Source organism: Strix aluco, chromosome 2 (assembly GCF_031877795.1).
Source record: "Strix aluco isolate bStrAlu1 chromosome 2, bStrAlu1.hap1, whole genome shotgun sequence".
Taxonomy (NCBI): domain Eukaryota; kingdom Metazoa; phylum Chordata; class Aves; order Strigiformes; family Strigidae; genus Strix; species Strix aluco.
In genome coordinates this window covers 62,806,994-62,831,884 of record NC_133932.1, presented here as the reverse complement: position 1 = coordinate 62,831,884, position 24,891 = coordinate 62,806,994, and the positions used below count along the sequence as shown (strand labels likewise).

The window sequence follows — 24,891 nt, the reverse complement described above, 5'->3', positions numbered from 1 at the left end:
AGCATCTACTTGAGGCTGTCTTCTAAATTTCTTTTGAACTATGCTGTGGAAAAATGTATAATCTGTTACAAAAATTTACTAAATTTTTCATTTTGTATTTAAAAATAATACTATTTACTTGATTCTCTCTTGGTGTTGCCACATGCCATTCATTATAACTGATACTCTGTGGTAGGAAAAGGGCACTGGCAATCTCATTAATTTATTTCATGAAATCTTGCTGCACATGTTGAAAAAAATTAATTGTGCTCCTTTATTCTAGGCTTTATTGGCACCATAGTTTTCAGGGGTGAAGTTAGAAAAGAGGCAAAGCTAGGGTATATGAGGGATTGTATCCATTTCTGTGGGATTTTTGGTTCTGCTTGTTTGGTTTGGGTTTTTGATATGCAATGATTGCTCTTTCTTTCTATGTTTAGCTCTTTTAGGGATATGTATGTGTATATATTTTAAATTTTTTTTAACTTCTTCAGTGCTTTGCAAGTGGTAAAACATAAATGTGATGGAAGAAGCAGGAATTGTGAGGCACAGGGTTGTTTGCTGCCTTGCTCTGAACTGTATCATCTGGCTAATAGTATCACTGTCTGAACAGGGGACAAGCTGGAGGGTGCCGGAGCACTTTGGAGGGAACTGGACTGAAGCTGGGAAAGGCTGACATCGGTTTCTCTGTTGTGGGGTCTGGCTTTGTGTCTCCTGTCTTTCTGAACTGAGCGGCTGCTGATTCTTCTGCATTCTGCGGAGGCAAGTGAAGGAATGAGACGGGAGCTTTACCACAAAATGGGTGTTACTTTGGGATCCCCCTATAGTGAGGGAGCAGAAACATCGTTAGTAAGCCTTTCTGATGAGCTTTGGGGTGGAAGTGAGCTGGAATTTGTGTGGCAGTCCCAGAGCACACAAGGATACAACGAAGGAGTCTCCTACTAAAAACAAAAGTGAAGCCAGAGGTGGTCCTGTTGAATGATGCTGAGGCTGTTACTCTTGCGTCGTGTGGGTGAACCACAGTGAACCTGTAGCATGTTGGTCACTTTAATAACCTGTCTTACTGAATGCAGCACACCTGTGATTTGTTATAGCTCTGTGGGCTCTTATTCACTGTTGTTGTGGTTAATACTGCTGCAAAAAATCAGGCAGGAATCCAGTGTTACTACTATTCAGGGCTTTTACCCTGAGTGACTGCTTTTTCTGTTTCTGTCTGCAATGATGGAAGTGTAAATCTCTTGCCTGAGCTGCTACAAATCCAGTTTTCGAATACAACTTTTTAATATTTGGTTTTTTGTTTTGGTTGTTGTTTTCTTTTCTCCTGTGGCTTTTTGGCAGAGGTGTGCTTTCTGTTCTGAAGTTTTTGTTACACTTGCCATTTCTGTGTAAGCAGTCTTTGAAGTAGCCATCTCCTCTCTGCTTTCCCAGTTCCCCAGGCAGAAGTCCAGGCTTCCTGGGTGTTCCCTCCTGCAGTTGTATCTCTCAACCTCGTGTTTGACCCTACTTTAATTGAATGCTTATGTTGTGCTCTGTAGATGGCTGTCTTTAGTACAGAGTGAAAAGGTTTTATTGTAGACCATAAGAGATGAGAATCGCCTGCCATAAGCTTTCAGCACCTTTTAACAACTGCTCAAAAATTCATCTGAACATAAAAACAAAGCAAGCAGTGAGGACTTGCACTTCTTGCTAAGAAATGGAAGCCAGGAATACTGCTCGGCACACCTAGATGCCTCTTTTCATTGTCTCCCAAGGTCTTGTAACGTGCCTGATGGTCTGTAAGCCAGGGCTGTTTGGAACTGAAGACTGCCAGCAGAGAAGGTGTTGCCGCGGGCAGAACCTCCTCCTTTTTAGGGAGGGTGGTATGCTCCGGGGGGCTGGGTTTGGCTGCTGAAGTACAAGCTCTCAAATAGGCAATACCATCTTATTTGCCCTTGAATGAAGTCCATGCCTTTAAACTACACGAGTTGGCAAGATGAAAGTAGTCGTCTTGTCCCCCCCTTACCCAGCAGTTAACTTCGAGTCTGGTGCCCCCAAAACATGCACAAAGACAAGCCCTTCTGGCCCAGGTGCCTTCTACCTGTCAAACAGCTTTTGCCCAAGAGATTCATGGAAGTTTCTTCATCTGACTGGTGCCTGCACAAGCCACTTTACATTGCTAGCTGGAAGTGAAGTCCTGTGGTGTTTAGGGTATTTTGTTTTTGATTTAGCTGTTCTGGTGGATACCGCTCTTTGTATACAGCGTGGCTGCCTTGTCTCCCCCAAGTTCCTTGAGCTGTGAGAAGGTGAATTAATGTGAAATTAATTGCTATGTAATGGGAGTTTATTGCTTGCTTAAAGTGATACAAATTACACCTTTTGATGTCCGGTCCTGTTGACCACTGTGTCCGCGTCTTCCTCCTGGGTTGAATAACTGACTTAAGTTCTGTATCTACCTGCTTGAAAACTGCACGCATCGTTTTCTTCATCAACTTCCAGGAGTGTGGGCAATGTCTTTTTATAACAGATAGGTCAGAAGGATTGTTTTAAACTTTGAGTGATCATTGCATTTAGATTCAGTAAACCCATTCTCTTAGATATAAAGGCTACTGAAAATTTCCACTAAATTAAACAATTGTGCTGCAAACAAGTCGATTGCAATCTCTTCAAAGCCTTTGGACAGGCTTATCTGGAAATCTTGTTTATCCTGTGGTCTTTGGAAATCTCAAGATCCATTGTACAGTAACTAATGTGAAAGGTTTATCAAATGCGCTATTTAGCTGTGTTGTTTTTTTTTAATAGCACATGGTTTTCTTTTGTTTAAGAAATGAAGCTGCTTAAGTTTCAGGTGTGGCAAGACTGGCACTTCTAATACTGCAGGCAGTTCCGGTTGATCTGTCTAGGATAGGCTACTTCAGCGTGTAACCTGCTGTGCCTATCTTCTGCTTGAAAAAAAAAAGCTGTCCTTGCAGAATCATTTTTAAATTTTTTTCTAATGATTTTCTCATTCAATTCATTAAAAAGATGGGTGTGATTTTTGTTTATACTATTATTAATTGTAAATTGTTATTGGTTCTTATTTAGCAAATGTAATATTGAATATTATAGAATAGTAGGACTTACAAGAATGTCTATGGATTTCTGTTGGTACTTGTTTAGAGTATATGACTGATCACTATTTTGATCTTTCTTTTATTAAGTAGCGGTGCAGAATTTTCTTCTTCACCATTCTCTGTATACATCACATGTTCAAAAATCAATTTTGAAAAGCTCAGTACCTTTTTTTTAATGGAATTGGTGCAGCGCCAAGGAAGCATTTCTCACTGATACCCTTGATCACTTCTCAAACTTCTGAAAACCAAATTTCTTGTTAACTAAGCAGTGATCAGATGATTTAAATCTGTCACCATTTTCTGTGTTTGTCTCTATTTAAAATTTGCCTTTTGTGTTGCATGGATGCCTTTGGGTTTCTCTTTCTTTTTTAAGGTGAGTTATATTTCTAAATCCTTGCCTTGCTGTGCATCCACCTTATTTCCTGGCCTCCACCCGTGTCTCAGCTAGCAACTGCCACCATGGCAACTCTTCCTCTGGCTGAACAGATGGGACATTGAGTCTCCTCCGAGAGCAGAGCACCGCTCATGCCCTGCCGGGAATCAGCTGGCGGGTTGCACTCCCTTCTGCAGAATTTAAAGCGAGCTCTGCCCAGCAGAGGCATGCTGGTTTGGAGAGTGCTTAGTTTCACAAATAATACTGTGATCTAACAGTTGCTTGCAGAAATAAAATGTAGTGGCTGAACCGGGATTATTTACGTGCCTGAAAGCTCTTCAGAGGAGCTTTGCCTTTAGTACGCAGAGCTTGGCGTCAGCCAGCAGCCGGTGATTTTCTGGTAGAATGGTTGCCATCAACTTTTTTTTTCTCTTTAGGATGCGTCAGGATGAAACGCCACAGGCATTTAAGCACCAGTGACAGTTCAGACAATGAGAGTAAGTAATACCTACCAGTTTTTCTTTGGTCTATCACCCCCTTGTGGTTTCCTTCTGTGGTTTGAGGTCAAACCGTTTCACCTCTTATAATTAAAAAAAAATGTTTCTTACTTGATTTCTTTTTGCGTTCTGTGGTCTTTAGTGTTCTGAATCCTGTTACAGGAGGAAAATGAAGCAAAGGATCCTGTAAATTTGGGGGGAGTTTTGAGTGAACTTAGAATTTGAAGAAAAACTTCTGTGTTTCCCTTTCAGAGTTGGGAAAAATAATACATAATTCAAGATAAATTTTGATGTCAAGGGTCCTATTTTGTAATTAGTTTTTTTAAAAGTAGTCCTGTTGTCTCTTGTGTAGAGCCTCAACTTTAAAATTACTGGGGGTGGCAAGCTGTTTGAGCATTTCTGTGTTGGAGTTATAGATAAGATAGAGTTATAACCAGTATATTGATTGTTGTGTTATCTTATACTGGTTCTTGATCTATTCCACTTTGGTCTGTTACACAATTTAGTAAAGTTATCTTTTAAATGTTCCTTGGCACACATCTGCCTGAGGTTGCATCTTCCCATTTTATCTACAAAAAAACCTTCTGTATGGCAGGGTCTTGTTTGTTTCTTATAAACCTGTGCGTATCTAATATCTCTATACGTAATGATGATTCATTGTTGTATTTGTTGCAAGTCATCAATGTATCCTGTACTGAAATAACATTTTGCCCAGAAATGCCTAGACATCACACTATGGTTGTTTGCATCTCTCATCAGCACACTTTAGTATCATTGCTTTTGTGTTTGTTATTCTAGCACTTGCAAACTCTGTCCTCGGTTTTGTTCATCCTTCCACTTTGTTAGAAAGGAAATGAAGGAAGGTGGTCTGCCTGCTTGTTTGTTTACTCATGCTTGTATTGGGCAGAGCAGAATGTACCCATAAGCTCAACGTGCTGCGGTTTTACAAAGAACAAGTGGAACAGGAGGGGCAGTAATCAAGCCTACAGACTGCCTAAGCGTTTTTTGCCCACATCTTGTCAAAAAATTATGATAATTCAAGAGATTAGAGTGCCTTGTGTTTTACAGAAAAATTAAATTAATTGAAACAAGCTATAATGGTTAATGGTCCACCCCCCCCTTTTTTTTTTTTTAACAGGTCCTTCCACTTCCTTTTCTTCTTGTTCTAAATACAGGAGCAAGTCAAAAACACCAGCAAATGAACAAAAGAAACCTGCTGAGGTAAGAACGAGGGTTAAAGATTGGTCACTAGTAGTTTTTTGTCATGTAGTTTTCATGTTTTTAAGCCTTGAAACCGTGAGCTTTGAACTAGTGCCAGTGGGTCCTTTTGTCACCTGTCAAATTCTCTGTGAAACTGTGTTTCCCCCACTGAACAAGAATTACAGGAGCTCTGGTGTTTGATCTCCCAAAATGACTTATGGCATTTGTGGGCTAACATACAGTTCTTTCTTCCCCTGAAATTTAGTCTCATTTTGAAATTGAAAAAGCTAGGATGGTCTTACGATTTGAGAGCATGCCACAGAAGGAAGTGGTTCATGTGTATGTATGGGAAGGATACTTTCTTTCTGCTTTAGGATAAAACAGTGGGACGCTGAAGTGGGCAGGATGTGTATGAACAGTGCTTACTCATCTTCTGCCACTTTCTCACTCCTGGCTTTTTACCTTCAATAAAGCTTTTTTACTCTGCCAGCCTCACCTGTTAGGACCTCTACACCTGTCACCACTGTCACTGGATCTGTATTATTCCCTAATTGAATAAATTGGCATTTATGCACAATCCAGTGCTCAAATCCATCCTATCAGCTGTTCCACTGATGGCCCTTTTTGGGGAGGATTTGTTGGCTGCCTTCTCCAGATCTGATTCTTGCTTTCTTAAGGGCTGAAGTCACATAATAACTGCAAATGGGCGAAAAGTTTCTTGTAACTAATCCCCCTTACTTGCCAACACATTCTCTCCAAATGAGTCCTTCAACATGCTAGTATGACTGTTGGTGCCTGAGGTGACTTACAGAACCTACTTTCCTTCTCTAGAATTTAAAGCTGAGTGTTATGTCCCAGAAGTAATTTTGTGTACTATACCATCAACTTTTTACCTGCTTAGATACTACTGTGAGAGGTTGCATAAATTATATAGATTGTGCTCATACAGCAAAAGCTATTCAGCAGACATACTTCATGCTTCTTTTCTAAATGCTGCTAACTAGATGAGTTTGGTTTGGTAAGAACAAGGTAAATGTTACAGAACTTGTCCTTCCTTCGGAAGCTTAATTTTTATCAGAAGTTAGCTGAAGAAAACTCACTGATTAATTTCTAAACGAGAATCTTGCATGAATGTTTCAGTAAAAGCAAAATGGGCCACAACCAGCTACAGTGTTTTATTTACAGCCACCAAAAGGTTAAGAAAAGCTTACTACACTTTTTACCTTTAAAACGCTGGTCTGAGGATTATGGTTCTGTAAGAATTTTAATCTTAAAACAGCTTGTGACTACTGAGGTCTTGTAATTGTTGCTCATGTTTGCCTAGGCAGTAGCTTTGTTACTAGCCAAGCTGGACAAATGGAAACTGAAACACGTACACTGCCAGACTTGTTGCTGTTTCAAACGCACTTCAGTGCCAGTCTCTTACCAATCCCTTCCTTCTGTCCAGCCTTCCAGCTTTCTTCTTGTATCTTTTCTTAGGGATTGTCCTATTACAGTTTTCTTTGCCTTTGCTCCATGCTGTCTTTATGTGCGTATATACATTATAAACAATAATTACGAAGATGTGGTCCATGCATATAGCATACAAGTGTGCTGTTTATGTAACTTCTAGAAATTAAAATGAGCAGTGTTTTCAGTTCCTCCTCTTGAGATCTGCTTTGCTGCTGTCTACCTGTTTGAAGACAAAATCTTGAGGGCTTTAGTGCTTGAAAATATGAAACTTTGAAGAACAAAATCTGGAATATACACTTGGAATTAAAAAACTGTATTTCATAACATCATGCTTCCTGGCATCTTTTTATCATCTTCCATTTCAGATATCCCTCCCAGGGAGATCAAAAAAAAAAAAAAAAGAGAGAAAGGAAAGAAAGAAGTCTCAAACCTTAGAATATGTCCTCTTCTGGAGGAGTGTCCCCAAGTACAATATTTAAAAGAACCCTGAAAAAAAATTAAAAGCCCCCTGGGAAAGGGAAGGGAAGGTGACAATAACAATCTCTACTGCTTGTACATAAGAGTCTTGGCTATCCTTCCAGTTTTTCCTTTCCTTCTGCTAGAAGCAAAGCAAGCACTCCTTCCAACCCCTTGAAAAGCATATGCTGGAGAGTGTATTACATGAAATGCTGTTGTCAGCAGAGCATTGAAATTGATTATTTATGCACCAACTGGTGATGAGGATGTAAAGCAAAGACTGAAAAGAGATCCCACCACACACCCTTCCAAAAATCATGTTGTAATTCCAGAAGTTTTTTGTAGTAATAGTTGTCTAATATCACTTAGAAATTTAAAATTTCAGACTGACAGCATCCCTTTAGCAAGGGCTCTCTTTCACAAGTTGGCATTGCTCTCCTTTCATTCACCTCTGCTTGCCAGGCAGCAGGCTGTTTCTTGACTTAGTGATGCAGAAAATCCTAAAGGTCAAAGCTATAAATAGCTGTTTGGGAATATTTTTGCTTGTGGTCTTCATACGTTAATTTTTCTTTCATGCCAGTAAGCCTGGCTTTCTCAATTAAATTGCATGTGAATGCATAGCCTTTTTTCCACTTCCTCAACTGTCTCCAGCCCAACCCAAGTACCTAGGTTCTCTCTCCAAATAAAAGCTCTGTTTTGGTACTGTGACCAACAAGCAAGTTAGTGTATCTGTCAGTTGCTTCACAGGACTTGTCTGTATGTGCCATGGTCCTCTCTGGTCACCTATAAAAAATGATGAGTGGCTGCAGTTGAGGACTGCTCTGCCTTGAATTGCCTCCCAGGTGTTTCAGAATCAAGGTGGGTGCAGGGTTGGCATCAGTGAAGCAAGGTCGTCTGGTGTTACTGCAGGGCAAAGGGCTGCAGTGTTAGAGTGCAAATGCCAAAGCCCATTCCCAGAGCCTGACTTACCCCAGGGGTTTACATCGATGCAGAAGGGATGTTATTGGGTCAGACCTGGGGTCCTCTTACCCCGTTCACCTCCTTGGAGAAGAAGGTGAGAACAAGGCAAGCTTGTAACGATGCTTCTTCAGACCACGGTGTCTCTCTACGTAATTTCAAAAGCAAGACCGTGGCTCTTCCTTGGTGCTCCCCTTCTGGATTACAATCTACTGAAATGGAGCCTTAAAAATTCTGCTCTCTGATTAGCTTTAACATTTACTTGGAATAAATAAATTGTGTTACAGGCACACCAGCAGTATAAGTCATAACAGTTTTTCAGACCTTTATGATGATGTTGGCCACATGCCATTCGTGCTGTTGCCCCTCATGGGTTTAAACGTAGACAGGAGGGACTCGCAGGCCTAAGCAGTAGGCTGTGTGGGAGTAGCAGGGTAGGGAGGCATTTGGATGTCTGGCTCAGCATGAAGCCTGTACTTTTGCAGTTTCCTGTCTCTGTGGAAGCTGTAGCAGAAAATGATGGCAGAGTAGTTGGAATCATTTTTGCAGGGAAAACCTATTAGCTGGACTGTTCTGAATGACTTGACAGTTTCTTTTCCCTTAGGCTAGTAGGGTCACAAGAGAGCTTAAGATCTTTATGGCACTCAAGCTTATATATTTACTTTTTTTTCAGTCCTCTCTTCCTCTTGAAACTGTAAAGGAGTTAAGTTAGCATTGTGCTTTTTTTTAACCCTTCCCATATAAGATGGCAGTATTTTACCTCTCTTTGCAAATAGGCTTTTAAATCTCACAGGAATAGTAGTTTTTAATTCCTTAATGCTGACAGTGACAGCTGTGTTATCATGTGAAATGTAGCTTGTCTTCTACAAGTAAATGGTCTGCTTTCATTATTTGGGTATGTGAAACTTTTCTTAGTGGCATTTAACTGTAGCATAAATTGTAGGTCTTGATCCTGAGGAGCACCCTGTAAGACTAGGCTCTTGGCAGAAAATGGATTCTTTTTTGCAGTATGAAAGTGGTTGGTTTTGTTTTGTGAATGAATGGGTAGCATGGTTAAATCATATTGCTTTGCATGTACCATGCATAATAGAATAGGAGACTGTTACCTTTATGGGCACACTTACTTTAGAAAACTCTGAATTAACTTGGGCATCTGTACAGGCTTCTCAGGGTGTCTGGCGAATATGCCTTACACATTTCATTGAGCTGTTTTTTTAGCCTGCTTGGGTTAGTTGATTTAAAAAAAAAAAAAAAGTTACAATACTTTTATGTAACTCAGAGGTTCAACCTCATTGGTTATTTTTTGATCTTTTTTTGCTTTTTTTGCTACCATCTCAGGCTATTTGAACAGTTTAGCAAGAGGTGACCTGAACGCATAAGGGCGTGGAAAAGCTTGCTTGTGAACAGGCTGAGCTATTTTACCTTTCAAAGTGAATGAGTAGGCATAACAGTAAAGTATGAATGGTCTGGAAGCAGCAGCGCTAGAGCTTCAGTCCTGCCTATTCTTGTGATGGCAGAATTGGGGAGGAAAGGCAGGGCAGGAGGGGGATGAATGAGGCCAAAAGTTAGGAAATCTGTAGCAATTAAAAGGATATCCTTTCCATGCGTCATGTAATTAGACCGTGAAGCTCATCTGCTACAGGAAGTTGTTGAGACTGAGAATTAAACAAGATTAAAAAAGGAATTGGATAGATGATAACGAGTACAGATTTTTCTAAATATCTGTATAAATTAATACCATTTTTAAAATTGATTGTTAGGATTAATCCCAAAATCCAAACCTTATGTCTGATTAGCAACCAGAAGGAAACTTGACGTGTTCTTGCACATTCTTCTGGCTCCTGAGATACTGTCAGAGACATGATGTTAGATAGGGTTGATTTAATATCTGATTTCCTGGCTTTTCCTCTACATGCTTGTAAAGGAGGCTTGGAAGATTCGTGGCTACTTAAAAGCAAAATACAGTATTGCGTTTGCTTGAGTCCTGGATAATTCATAAAAATAGTTTTAGGGACTAGGGGTTCAAACATTAGGATTTACTGTAGTGCATGTCCAAATTGTGTGGATGCTTGACAGCTACACTTATTCTTGTCTGTCTGTCCCAGCTTTTTTAACATCTTAAGTTTTTCAGTCCAGTCAGTATACGTGCCTGGAACTGTAGCTGCTTTGCCATTTTAACATTATGTTGCCTTTTATTTACTTTAGTACTAAAAAAAACCCCAAGCAAACAAAAAAACCTCACTCTCTCTTGAGTCTCCAGACTCCTCTATAATGAGGTGCCTTAATTCAGAAACTTCATGCCCAGGTTGTAACATACTAACAAGAAAAATTTTACCTGTCCAGGATGAGCCCATCAAATTTTGTTCTTAGAGCTTCATCCTCTGTAAGTGGACAGCCTTTTGCACATTTTGTGAAACATCTATGCTCAGATACCATGTGGCTATTTTACACTTGTAATAGGTCATATTACAACTTGGGTTTTGTTGTATTATTTATGAGGTGATTTTAGGTGTAAACTGCTGCTTTATAAGTGTGTTTAAATTTGGCTGAGGGTGTTCTACTTGATAGCTACAGTAGTGGAGTCAGCTTTAATGCTAGGTCCTTTCAAAGGTGAATTAAAAAAGATGATCTGACCCCAAACATAATGAAAAACTTTTGTGTTAATTTACTTTACACTGTACAGGAAGGGCCCACTGTAGTTTGAGTGTTTGGCACCTGGAATTTCAAAGTTGGCCTTAGAGAGGTTGTGAAGGAGACCAGAAGTCCAGGAAAATACTAGCTGTTTCAGCGTTGGTTAGAGAGGATATTGGCCTTTGTTCCAGACTGTTTTCTGTAAAAGATTTCTGAGAATATCCTCTTGGAGGGGGGGACAGCATGGGACATAGTAGTTCCCTCCTGCCTTTTTAAAGTCATTGCTCTGTGTTTCTGGAGCAGTGGATCTTCCAACTCTCTAAGCAGTGGGCACTAGGAACAAAAACATGTTGCTGACTCACGGGCAGGGAAAGCCATAGGACTGAAGCAATTAGATGCAATCCAGCAGAAATCCTGCTTTGATAGTAACAACAGATCAATTAACCCACAATTTACTTAAACCTTTGAGGTTCAGTTCCCAGTCATGGCCTAGGCATGTGTGACAAGCAGCTTACGCTTGTTGGGGTTTGTAAGCAGGTGGTCAAAGTACCTGAAAGCTCAGAGTGTGTCACAATAAGAAATAGCGCTTTTCTCTCCATTTTTAAGAGATTACACAATCCTTTTGTTTTCCCTTGCACATGCATTTGGGCAGCACAGGGTGAATGAGCAATGGCATCAGTCAGCTTCAGTAGTAGCTTTCAGAGGGGTATTGGAAAAGGTGTTTGAATTTTTTTTTTTAAATGTAGTTTTAGGTTTGCAAAGGTCATGAACAAAAGGCACCTGACAGTCTGTGCAGATCTGATGTTTAAGTTGTGCAGTGAAGATGGGGTTTGTTAGAAGACTGTTGTATTGTCAAGATCCACTCTCTTGTCTTTGATGCTAATATTTTACTGTAATTCTCTATAGTATTACTTGTATCCTCCCTGATATCTTTAGTGGTTAAGGATACTTCACACAAAATGGTGTTAATTGTTTTACAGGCTTGATTTATTCACAGAATAAGCACAGGAGAGTCCTGTGAGGAAGAGTGTATGTTGAATTTTCATAGAGTGCTTCTGGGAGGAGTTCGGGTTAAAGTCATAGACAGCCTTTGGCGAAGCATTTATAAATGGATTCTAAGAAGTTAATTTTCCGTGGATGTACCCTTCTAACATAATTTCCAAATAGGACTCAGATGTCTGAAAAACAAATAAAACATATAAACCATATCTTTCCTTCCACAGCTCCATGATACTGTGGTTGCTTGGTGTGTTAGTGCTGTGAGGGAGCAGAGCATCCTTATTTCTTGAGAATTTTTGTAGAATTTGGCTTTTAAAGGCTTTAGAGACAGCAGCACATCTTTGCAGAGGCAACTAGGAAGTTCTCATTGCCTCAGCAAATCCAGGCAGACTTTTACTGCAGAGCAAAAAGCTAATCTTGACCAGAGAACAAGATCTCTAGATTTAAGCTCCAGCTCTAAAGCATGAAATAATTATTGGAGTTTCTCAACAAAATGCCTATTAGTAGTAGTAGTAGTACTAGTACATAAGCAAACACATTTTTCATTGATATCATTTGCTCAAAGCACTGCACCCTCTTCAACTGAAACTAAAAATTTCTGGCAGCAAAATGAAATGACAAGTTCAGACCAAGCAGTCTTGCATGGTGAGCAGAGCTAAAGCTCATCTCTTCTCTCATGCTTTCAGCTGCTGAAAAGATTTTTTTTTTTTTTTTTTTTTTTTAAAAACCCCACCGTCATGCAGTAAGTTCTGTGAATGCTTACAGCAGTGGGGAGTTTCCCGTTCCTGTGTGTACGGACCTGGCTCTGCTAGCTGCGATCGGTTGTCGCTCAGCTCTGCCAGGCCCTTCTCGAGCGTGGTAAAGACATGCAGTGCTAGCTGAGCCTACTCTTGAGGAGTCATGTGTCCGGATGGAAGTGCCTTTTTAGCTTAGATCTGGCATCCTCATTTTTCTGGTCTTCTCAATATGTATGATATTACAGATGATACTAAAGTTGAAAGGTTGTGTTTTATGTATGGTAAGAAATAGAACTGCTTTTGGGTGACTGAAAGGTGACCACTGCCCTTCATGGGCTAACAGTGAAGTGAAGGTGGTCCTTGCCAAAAGGACTAGCTATTGCTTTATGGATACAGTTAGTAAAGGAGCTGCATTGTATTTCAGATAAGTGTCCAAAAAGAAACAACCACAAGGAAAAGCTGGCTGTCTAAATCCTGAAGGTGTGTGTCTGCTCTTTGTTGAGTTGGCTTAGTTCGTAGCCTTGAGGCTGGCTGCTGAAGTGACATTTACTTGATTTGTCAGAAAAACTCTCTTTGGGGGTCCTCTGGGTGTTTTGGTTTACTTCCACAACAAAGGAAATATCGAGTGAGTGTTCTCATACATTGTCCTCTGAGAGTATTTTACTATTGGAAGACCCTGCTTGGCCACACGTGAAGAAATGAAGAATGATGAGAGCTAGAGATTTTAATGATTCCAAGCGTCTGCAGGAAATACTCAATTGCACTGTTATCACAAGTATAAATAGGCCATTCTTAGGAAGTCTTGGTTGAGTTTTGGGGTTCCTTAAGATTTCAACAGTTATGTTTGCATCTTTGACCATTGGTGGTACCTCTATTGTAAATTTTAGAAATCTGAAGCAGAGAACTTAATGTTGTGGTGTGGTCAGTACTGTACAACAGTCAAAAAAACCATCAGAAAAGTCTATGCTCCAGGGGATTTGTGCTCTAAAATTAGAGATGATACAGTTCACATGCATAATGGATGATCAGAAGATGAATTTGCTGCTAAGCAATGTAGTTAGAATACTGATGCCTTTAATAGCATTTTTCATCTAGTGTTTAAAAAATAGTGGGCTTGATACAAAGCACTTCTGTATTCTGTCAGTGGCTTAAAAGGTAGTTTGTAAAGCACTTACCTCAGATAAGGTTTGAGGAATATCTTTTCTGATAATTAAACCAGACATTGCACTTCTCATTTATTGTGTTATTTTTTCCTTCTGGAGTTCTTTGACATTGTGCCATGTTAATATTTCTCATAATCCTGGTTCTGTACCTGTAACACAGGAACTGAAAATGCCTTTTAAAATGTAAAATGATCTATGCCACTTATTTTTGGTGTGTACACATACTTCTTGGAAAAAAATAGATGCTTGCAGTCTTAATGCTTTCACTCTTGTCACTGAGATTTGAATACAGGCCTGTTAGGTACCAGAGGAGTTTTGCACAGAAGATAACAGTGAACAGTCTGGTCTGAACCAAAGCAGATAACAATCAGTAGCAAATAAGAGAGCCTTGAGTCTGTGGTTTTGAGTTCCCTCAGTCAGCTTGCTCTCCCGGCAGCCCACGTGCGATGCTGTTGTAGGACATAATGAAGTAACACCGAAGTTCCAGGTCACCAGCAGCCTATTTCATTACCTGTTTTTAGCATAGAGCCTTTTTTAATAATGTTTACTTAATGATTTCCAAGAACAGATGAGAATTTTTGCAGTAGGCATAACCGGTCTGGTGCTGTCAAATTGAAAAGGGTACACGAAGATACTTGGCTCTGAGATATTTTATTACTCTTCTGGCTATAAAGCTGAATTAGTAAGAAGAGAGTTCAACCTGCCACAGCTTATTGCAGGAATATTTTCCGTTTCATTTTATTGCCCTTTGAGGATTTGATTTCTCGTTATGATAATACAGTTAATTAGTTGTGATGTCTCCCTAACACCAAGACACAGTCACTGTTTTGCTTTTATGAATGTTAAAGTGGTGCAGTGTAGCAGCAGAGGAGAAAAAAACAAAACAAAACACAAAGGATACGTATGCCCTTTATTTAAATTGTATGCACCTGTATTTCACAGATACTGACATTAAGTAAGCTTTGAGATGACTGATAATTGTGTTTGCATGCTCGTAAAAACTTAATTCTTTTGAACCAAGAGTTGAATGCTATGGCTGGAGGTTTATCACCGATGGTTTGCTTTGTTTCACGATGGCGTGTCTCATTTTAAAGCTTTGCTAAAAGATGCTGAGGCTTGATTGTGTCACTGTGCCTGGATCGCTGGGTTTCAGGCACAGAGCAACACAGGTCTCGTGTTTCAGCAAAGGCAGCTGTTCATCTTTGATCCTGGAGATCCTGACCGGTAAAACTTCAAGTGGTTTTAATAAATGAGTAAGTCCCTATACATCAGTTTCGCCATGGCAACTGTTCGTAGCCCATGATGAACATGACAGTTTAAAGTAGCTAAACTGAGTGAAAGAAAAGGATATGCTACCTTGTATCTAAGATGGGGTAAAGCCTACAGACTGGCAAGTAAAATAAACTGTTTGAAAGTGATGTGGTGAGGAGTGTTAAATCAGAGTCAGGCCTCCTTTCCCTGGTCTTCTGTAACAGCCTTCTTCCTTCTGTTTAGCCTTTGGGCAGCAGCATGGTTTGGAGTTAGCATAAACTTCTTGTCATACTGTACCTGATACACCGAGAGTTAATAATCTAGGTAATTTAAAATTCACTTGTTTGTGTGTTGGTACTGTTTAAAAAAATTGTCGAGGTATGTGCATTGTTTCAGTGTAGATGAAGAAAAATACCTACTGCTTCCTTTAGCACAACACTCTCAAGTCATTCTTTTCCCTGGTGTTTCTTGCAGGTGTTCCGCAAGGATCTCATTAGTGCCATGAAACTACCAGATTCTCACCATGTCAACCCTGATGAATATTATATCTTTGCGGACACATGGAAACAAGAATGGGAAAAAGGGGTTCAAGTTCCAGCCAGTCCAGAAACTATTCCACAGCCTTCTCTCAGGTAATGGCAATCATATGCACAAAACATCAACTTAGAGAATATGGTCTCTCAGAAATAGGTTGTCTAAATGCAGTCAGCTTTTCTATGTTATTATATTTAAATCTCCAATGTAGCAGCCTTCAGGCATGTTCTTAAACCAAACAAGTACCAATCTGGAAAACATTTCTGTGGCACTTCAGTCCAGATCTGGTTCTGTCTGTACGCTGTTATAGTATCTACATTGTGAGTTTAAGAAGGGGATCTGTTTTACTGAGTGACACAGTGATGTGGATTAAAAACTGTATTCTCATTTGAGTATGGTGAGTTTAATAAATTAAAAGTAAAACCGCATCTTATACATGTTACTTGAAAGGCTTCCCTATAAAGCATGATGATGTAGAGCAGTACTCACACAGTAGTTACTGATACCTGATAAAGTTACTTACTTGTTCACGTAATTTAATTTTGGTTATTGTTGCTAGAGCTTTAACCCTTTCTGCTGCCTTTTGCCACAAAAAGCTGCTTAACATTATAGAAGTTCAGTGATCCCAGTTTCAGAAGATAGATAAATAACCTTTCGTTCTCTCACACTACACTTAGACTAGGAAAACATAACACTGTAGTCCTACAACCCTTCCTGGTGGAAACAGAGTGTGTTTCAACATAGAAATGTTATTGCCAGCATGGTCTTTGAGACGAAGATAAATGAATTGTCCAGTGAAAGCGCTGATGCCAGCATAATTTAATTTCCACTGGAGCTATTGTCAGTACCAAGTTATTAAAAATAAATATATTGCATCTCATACCAGGAGTATTACATTAGAGGAAAAAATAGCTATAGGTTTGGCTGGACCAGAGAAAACAAAAGCTCACAAGGGAACAAGAGGAAAAAATGAGGAAGGTGAAGGGGGAGGAAGAATGGCAGAAGAACATTGTTTGTGCTAACATTGACAACTCACATTGTTCAGTAAGAATTATGTGGGATACTGCTTGACTGCTCCCTGGTTCTTCTTTCCTCCTCTTGCCTCATTTCCCACAGTTTTTCTTTTCGCCTTGTCCTGGGGAGGCTTAGCTCCAGAAAGCATGCGGAGCAGCTCACGCATGGCACTGTTCCATTCAGTATCTCCCTGGCTTCCTTTCACATGCAGGGCCTCTTGCGTTGAATTCAGAGAGATTAACTTTATCTAGCTAAGGTCAGTCTTTCCATTCCCATAGGCTAGTTTACTAATCAAATGCTGAGTTTTCTCTCTTAAAATAATTGAAAGATTGAAAACACCAATATTTTTCTCCCCTTCTTCCTGGATGATTTTTAGCTGTTTTTTCCACTTTACATTTTTGCTTGGCATCAGAATGGTTCTTACATAACAAAAATAATACATTTGCAACATGGATAAAGTGTCATTTACAAAATAAGGGTAGACTGTTTTTCCCAAATGAAGATCAAGCATTTCTCCCCCCCCACCCCACAACACACTGCAGTAGAATAAATTAAGCTTTTGTGAAAAAGCTGGTATTTTCAAGAAATCAGTTGGCAAGATTTCCTTCTATCATTTACGGAGAATACAGAACAAAGATTGTAGGGGTGTTTGTGCATAATACTTTCTGCGGGTTTCAAAACCACTTGCATCATAGCACTAGTAGCATTTGTTAAATTGAAAATCATATGCACAGCCTTACATTTTAAAAAGAGTTCTGTATACGTAGAAAACCTTAGCACATTTTGTGTGAAGAAACTACATTTACAGAATCCTGTCTCCCTAGCCTGGCTACGCTTACTGACTAGTTTAAGATCTGTGAAACAAGGTTTCTTTGCACTTATAGCAAATATTTCATGTCTTTAAAGGACGGATCTTAAAGAAATAGTTACAGCTTTTTTTTTTTTACTTTAGAGTTGTAGCAGAAAAGGTGAAAGAAGTACTGTATACACGACCCAGGAAATACATCCACTGTTCCAGCCAAGAGCCCACAGAACCAGGTTACATCAACATTTTGGAACTGGCAGAATCTGTGTGTCGCTATGACTTGGATGACATGGACATCTTTTGGCTTCAGGAGCTAAATGAAGAGCTTACAGAAATGGGTAATTTCACAACACATTCTAATTTTAAAAGAAGCAGTTATTTTCTGTTGAGTTGTCTGCTGTGTGAGATCTCTTAAAGATCACTGAATGAGAATTGAATGGAAATGCTAAGAAAAACAGGAGGTAAAAATGCTTAAAATAATGGATTGTTTGACTGTTGATGTTTTGCTTTACCTGTTGTGCTTAAAAACTTCTTCACATCCAAAATCATGTGTAACTTCCGCAGACTGAGACAGGAGAGAAAAAGCCCACACCAGGTGGAATTAATTTTAGGACTTCCAAAGTTAAAAGTTCTATGTAGGAAAAGCAGATGTTTCTATTTCTTGAACTTGAACATATATTGCTACAAATACAGGGTTCTGAGGAGCTTGCATGCTGGGTTGCTTAACAGAGTAATTAAGTTTCACATGTTAGCCTATTTAAAATCAGCTAAGTAAACTTTCTTTTTTCCATCCAAGTTGTGGGTATAGAGGGCAATGAGGGGGAGTGAGCTATGGAAAATAATCATGGCATTATCATTGGAGTAACAGAGTTGGGGTGGAATTGCCTGTGTAGTTGGCATTCTTCCATGGATGTTTTCAGGTCCTTTAGGAAGGACAGGTGGGCAAAAGGAGGAGATACTTGGCATCTCCTGGATTTGCTGTTCACAAACAAGGAAGAACCTGTAGGGGTGTGATAATTGATGATGGCATTGGCTGTAGTAGCTGTGAAATAATCATGACTGAGATCCTGAGGAGAATGAGGAAAGGAAGTAGCCTCCTGGTCCTGGCCTTCAGGAGAGCAGGTTTCTACTTATTTGGGTAACTGGTAGGTGGGATCTGGGAGGCAGCTCTGAAGAGCAGAACTGCTGAAGAGAGCTAGTAGGACTTTAAGGACAGTCTCCTCCAAGCACAAGAAAGATCCATCCAGACATTCATGAAAACTAGTAGATGTGTCAGGAGGGAGACCAGCTTGGTGAAGGAGGGAACTCATACCTGAGCTCCAGTGCTGAAGGATGTATGTAAGAGGTAGAAGCAAGGACAAGCTTCCCAGTCATATAGGGATGCTGTTAGCAAAAGCTGTTAGCTTTTCTGGGGGGCAGATCTCCATCCATAGAGGTTTTTTAAGACCTGACTAGACATATGTCTTGAGCAACAACCTTGTCTAGATTAACTGTTGATTCTGCTTGGAGCCAGGGACTGAGCTGGACCCCTTGGAAGGTCCCTCCCCACCTGAATAATTCTGCAATTCTTTTAACATGGGGAGTGAGAAAATATTCAGGCATCAGAGAGACCAGGTTAATAGCAGAAGGCACTTTTTATCAGCAGTCATCTTTTCTATCTCCCTGTTTATCATTTGCAACAAGGAATTAAAATTAGTAGCCATACTCTTGTGCATAGTCCAGCAGAGTCCAGCAGTTAAAATGTTAGCCTCTGATACTAATGTTACATGAATAACCCAGGCTTTAAAGGTCTGAGTAAATAGTGGAGACTGCGGACAGCAGCATCATTTTTGACTGAGGATTTTGAGAGGATGCAGTTTGGAGATTTCTTGTAGTTGTGAACATCGTAGGGTTTCTTATGCAGCGTACATCCTGAAGCTGCAAGCTGGACCAGTCTCATAACAAATCCTTTTTAATTGGTTCTGTTTACACAAAGTTTGAGTAGTGCTAAGTGTATATAGCATGTGTAGTGTTCAAGTGAACAGATAGTATGGATTGCCAACAGTATATTTAGCTACTGTTTTATTTTTAAAAGCCCAACAAAACAATAAAAACACTTTTCATAACCATCATGCTGATCACTCAAGTAGTGTACTGGATGGTACCAGGTGGTGGCAACTTCTGTATCACGATAAGATCTAAAGTGTTCTTGGTAAGTTTTATTTCCTAGGGAGTTAGTCTTCAGAAGAACATTGTGTGTGATTTTGGATGTCATTAGTGTTTCTTAAAATGATGGAGGTGGAGGAAGGCTTGTATGGGAGCAGGTAGTAGTTAGAGCAACTGTTGTCTGTCTTTTATGCTGTAGTATTTTCTTTAAGTCTTGTGTTTTATGCACAACTTAAACTTTTACTCCAGTAGTAGCTACTTGTATTTATAAAATAATGCTACAATTAGCCAGTGAGTGAAAAAGGTTTTCTATTTTTATTTTATTTTTTATTTTTAGTATGCATGATGGGAGAGAAGACACTATGTCTACTGCTTTAGTTGCTAGAAGTCGTCCTTCTGTCTTCCTGCATCTCAGACTCAGTCAGAGGCACCTGATTGTCCTCTAATTCCCTTTCCCTATTCTGTGTTGCAGGATGCGGGCCCCTGGATGAAAACACAATGGAAAAGACAATTGAAGTGCTGGAACGGCACTGTCATGAGAACATGAATCATGCTATTGAGACTGAGGAAGGATTGGGTATTGAATATGATGAAGATGTCATCTGTGACGTGTGCCGGTCCCCTGACAGTGAAGATGGGAATGACATGGTGTTTTGTGACAAGTGTAATATCTGTGTCCATCAGGTTAGTGCATGCAGAAATGTTGACACTGTCCTGTGGTCTTAGTTTACCTTGGGAAGTCTGGAATTTGAACTGAGGGCTTTGTGATTTTCTGTTTGTGAAGGGTGTTATAATACTAAGTTGAATTTTTGTACCCTGACAGTTACAGTAGATTAAGTGGCCTAGCATAGTAAAAATGTGGACATCTACAGTCTAATAGGAACACAAAATGTGTTCTTGGGACTTGCAGGTACTTCCTCTGTGACCATAAACAATTTTTCCCCTATTATTAAACCTGCTTTTGAAGATAAACAGGGCAGGAAATGCTGGCTTGCCTATTTGTGAAGGATCTAAAGGTCATTTGTTTCAGAGCTGGGGTTTTTCCTCCTTGACTGATTAGTTAATTGGACTGACACAGACTGTCCAAATTTGAAGCCACGTGCAGATGCTTTAACAGACTGATCTTTTTTTAGAAGGCATAAGCACCTGTGATAACTGTGCTCTCAGTCTGAGTGTTGCTCACGTTTATAGCGTTTCAGATGTAGCTAAGACTTACACTGACTGAGCTCAGCATAGTCAGGCAGGGCTATCCTTGTAATCAAAAAAAGGACATGAATCCTGTGGTTTTTATGCGTCCTGTTTCTGGAAGGGGTTTTTGCTATAAATTGAAAAGATACTAAGAAGATTTTTTTAAAAAATATATTTTTGTACTGATTGCAAGTAATACTTGGAAAACATATCTGGCTGAAAAAGGACCTGTCATCTCCCTGCTTGCAGTGGGCTGGCTTCCAGCCCGACTGCTTTCCTGATCTGATTCACTGCGTGAAGCAGCCATGTGAGCCTGAGTGCGAGTAACACGGCCAGTGACAGGAATGCGGCCAGCAGCTGGGCTGCCTGCTTCAGCCCCTGCTTGTGCCTGTTTGAAAGTAATGATGAATTTGCAGTCAAAGGCTCATGGTTGCCTGCTGACAGCTGAGCTTGAGCTGATGGCCTGCTGCCTTCTTGCTCCTGACCCTTCCCTGTGCCAGATCTGCCTGAAACAAACTGGGGAGTGTGTCAGGGCTAGAGCTAATCCTAACAACAACTACTAATTTGATTTTTAATCTAGATCAGCTCTGGTTCACCAAGCAGCGTCAGATCTGTTTGTCATCACACAGTTTGGAGAGGGGGGCGGGGAAGGAGGAGTGTGAGAAATTTTCTCCTTCATGGTGACCTATCATGCTGGCTCAAGCCCATTGTGAAGTTACTGGTGTAGTAGTCTAGGCCTCCTCCATTTCTTAGTTGGATTAAATTTGACAATAGTTTCAGTCCGTTTCCAAAATGTGATCTTAGGTGTAATGCCACTTCTGCTTTAGTAATAGAAAGAATGCTGGTGGGAACGAAAGAAAAAAAATCACTTGTAAAATTTAGATTACAGCTCCCCCTGTTGGGGTTTTACAGCAGTCATCACATCAAAATAGCATTTAGGTTAGTCCTGCAGAATTTAATTCGGGAAAGTCCCCCTTTCTACAAGCCTGACATAAATGTGCAATGTTTTCTGATATACTTCATCTTAAATACTGAGATCTTATCATCAGGAGGCTGGGAGGGCAAGTGTGGGAAGTTTATACTGGATTTGAATCAGAAAGATGTTACAGCTAATGATCCTATTCTGTTGAGGCTTTTAGAGTTACTGTTCCCAGAGAAGGTGTTAGGAATGGTGGGATTTCCCCCAAAAGCCACCCTTTTGATAAAACCTTTATTTGAAGCAGTTGAGTGGAATTAGACCTTGGTGGCAGCCAGTGGTTTCAGATACAATCAGTTTAATATATGTGTATGTGTGTACAGCATGATACATCTAGAACCGCTAGGAATTTGAATCAGAAAGCAGACTGATTTTTTTTTTTCATTTCTTCTTCTTTTTTGTTTAATTCTCAAACCTAGCAAAACTTAACAAATTTCTCATTTTCTGAGGGGTTAAGTGCAATACTCAGGAAATAGGCATAAAACCCAGCACCTTGTAATTGTGGTATATGCCATGATTTTTGTAGCGATATTATATAAATATTTAAAGTAACAAACGATTCACAGAACTGTAACCACAAAGGTAATTTAATGTTGCAGGAAACGGTCTTCAGTCAAACAGCTCATATCCCTTCACATCTAAATAGAATTATGTTAGAGTATAAAGTTATTAGCAGTAGGAAATTGTGATTTATTTTTTTTTTAAAGGATTAGATGCAGAAGCCAACTTAAAGAACTGTCTACCGTTTTTGCTTCAGAAATTCAAAAGTCACTAAAAGCAAAGACAAAGGTTCTTAACACCAGTGGTGTTGTGCAGTCACAATGGGTATGTTTTACACTATAAACAAATAATACCAGCACATGTTTTAAAAAGAAACTGGCATAAAAAGACTTTGCTTTAGAGGCTGTTTACCTCTTTGATCACTTGACTCATTTTGAAGTGAAGAATTTAGAGAAGGATTAAGTGAAGGCCAAACGGTGCCTTTATTGTTTGAAAACTTTGCTCCGTATGAATAGTAATGCTCATGTGTGAAATTGTTTCAGCACAATGATCTCAATACCTGTTTTCCTCCAAGGCCTGCTATGGAATCTTAAAAGTACCTGAAGGGAGCTGGTTGTGTCGCACATGCGTCCTGGGAATACATCCTCAGTGCCTCCTGTGTCCCAAAAGAGGAGGTGCCATGAAAGCTACCAGGACAGGGACCAAGTGGGCACATGTGAGCTGTGCTCTCTGGATTCCAGAGGTAAAACCTAATTTCTGTCTCTTTTGTATCGACTCCTTTCTGTCTTCTTCCTTCTCGTTCCCTCCTCTGCCTTTTTTACATTCTCGTGATTTAAGGTATCTGTCTGGCTTAATACCAAGCTTTATTCTGATGAGTCTGCACAGTCTGTGAAGACTGGGAGAGAGTCCAGCTTATGTTCCATTAATTAATCACTTTGTTCCCTCCATTTACTCAGCAGTCACTTCTTGGTGTCGTATGGTATCTGAGCGACCTGCTAGAAGTGGTTACTGATTTAAGCTAATGTTCACTGTACAATTGCAGCTTCATTGTCTCTCTTATTTTCTGATGAATTTGTGTGCTCAGTTAGGTGTATGATTTGCATGAATACATCCATCCGCTCTCTTTTTTTCTTTTTTTTTTTTTTAATTTAAAGAACCCTCCCATTGCATTATTTGTGTAGGATGGATTTTAAGATTCGTAGTTAAGGTGTTTTTTGAACTAAAAGTTTTCCGAACGGTGGGGAGATGAGGCTTTTTATCTTCTATGTTACATTTTCCAAGTAAAGGCTTTTTTGATATATCTGTGCCTGTATATAATGAGAGTTTCATAATGAAGCTTTACACTTCTTCCATTTTGAATCAAGTTTAGCATCACAGTTTAATTCTGTAAATTGGAACGTTCACTCATGTATAGGTGGGGTTTGTGTTTAATTTGTACTTGGAATATTTCTGTTTTCTTTCTGGTAAGATCTGCAAATCCGTTACAGTGGGTGGTTTAACGCGAGGCGGTAGCCAGATCTGTCGGCACCGTGACATCAGGGGGGATGGATGCCTTATTTTCTGAATCTTCTGCTCCCAAGCACAGCCAGGCCTCACGTTTGCAAAACTTTGAGGAAGATGTTAAGATTCTGAGTATTTTAATTTTTTTTTTAGCATAGCAACCACATGCAATGTGTAATTCCTAGCTCTGTCTCAGGCATATATCTGCTTTTCAAGGAGGTTTGCAGTTGCACTTTTCCTTTCAGGCCTGCTTGTAGTTCCTGGCATCTCTTCCACCTTTAAGGAGAAAAGGTTTGAGAAAAAAACCAAAAGATTTATTTATTTTAAAATTTAGAAAAAAAAAAAATCTCCTGACTTCTCCTGTACTTACGAAGTGTCTTGGCTGGAAGCTCTCCTGGCTCTGAGCAGACTGGTTTTCCTAAGAGGTCATTTCTGCATGTGGTTGCCTGGATGCTCTCACCAGCAGAAGAGGAACCAGCAGGTTTGGGAAGCAGGTGACAGCAGGGCAGGGAGCACACTCGGCCTTCCTGCCTGGCCACCTCCGTCCAGTTGAGGGAGAGAAGCTGCTGGGGGAGCACCCAGGTGGCAGTGCTTAAATCCCAGTGTTATGAATTATAAAGTCACTGCCGTTTCGTCTTGTGGCCCTAACAAAATGGAGCAAGGCAGAATGCAGAGAGGAGTGGGCCATAAACATGTCTGTGCCTTGTGGTAAAAGGTTCAAAGAGAGGGACTTCATGAGTCACCAGGTATAGGCTAACATTGTTGCAGGCAATTGCACCAGGTATTTTCCTTCATTAACTCATTCAGCACTGTCTTAAAATGTTTTTTCTTCCTTCCTTGTGAGCTACTGCTGTCAAAAGGCTTTCTTGACTCTCACTTGACTGATTGGGACATTTGAAGGTTTTTGCTTTCCAAAGTGTACTCATTGTTGGTTTATATCCTTTTATTCTTCTGTCTGTATTGTCTTTTAGTGTAAATGTGTAGTCTATTTCATGTTTTCTGAAAAGGCATTCTTTTAAAAAAAATAAAAAAGAATAAACACTGAGACCAGAAAACTTATACCAAGTGTTTTGAGATTCAAGGTCTTTCTCTGCCTTAGATAACCCATTACAGTCAGTGTGGTGTCAGCTGAAGCAGAAAGTTATTTTTCCTTCCTACAACTGGAAGGGTATAAAATTGACTATCCTTAGCTGGTGTTGTGAGTGGCCATGCTCCAGCTGCTGGGCTGCCCTTCCCAGCCACTGATGCAGATCATTGCACTGCTGCAGCTGCAATGGCAGGTTAGCAGAAGACAGCAGGGCAACAATCGAGATGGCAGTTTGTGTGTAACAGTGGCAGAGAAGAGGCTTCAATAACCCACTGTCTTCATTCTCTCCCACTCCTAAAACTTTTTCAGAGTGTAGCAGTCGAAATTTAACCTGATACAAGGTGAAGAAATAACAAAACA

At 40.0% G+C, this 24,891-nt stretch overlaps 1 protein-coding gene across 7 annotated transcripts in view; it reads left to right on the top strand.

Moving 5' to 3' along the window:
- JADE3 (jade family PHD finger 3) overlaps positions 1 to 24,891 on the top strand; it is a 66,883-nt gene that overhangs the window by 29,897 nt on the left and 12,095 nt on the right. For 6 of the 7 annotated variants that reach the window (XM_074814974.1, XM_074814973.1, XM_074814971.1 and 3 more), the window contains 6 exons: positions 3,876 to 3,935; positions 5,074 to 5,156; positions 15,256 to 15,413; positions 17,282 to 17,472; positions 19,752 to 19,963; positions 22,519 to 22,686. In XM_074814974.1, coding sequence (XP_074671075.1) covers positions 3,887 to 3,935; positions 5,074 to 5,156; positions 15,256 to 15,413; positions 17,282 to 17,472; positions 19,752 to 19,963; positions 22,519 to 22,686 — 861 coding nt within the window. In that variant the 5' untranslated portion in view covers positions 3,876 to 3,886. Of the gene's footprint in view, positions 1 to 3,875; positions 3,936 to 5,073; positions 5,157 to 15,042; positions 15,106 to 15,255; positions 15,414 to 17,281; positions 17,473 to 19,751; positions 19,964 to 22,518; positions 22,687 to 24,891 lie in introns of those variants that run through there. The other variant, XM_074814977.1, reaches the window with a different exon arrangement.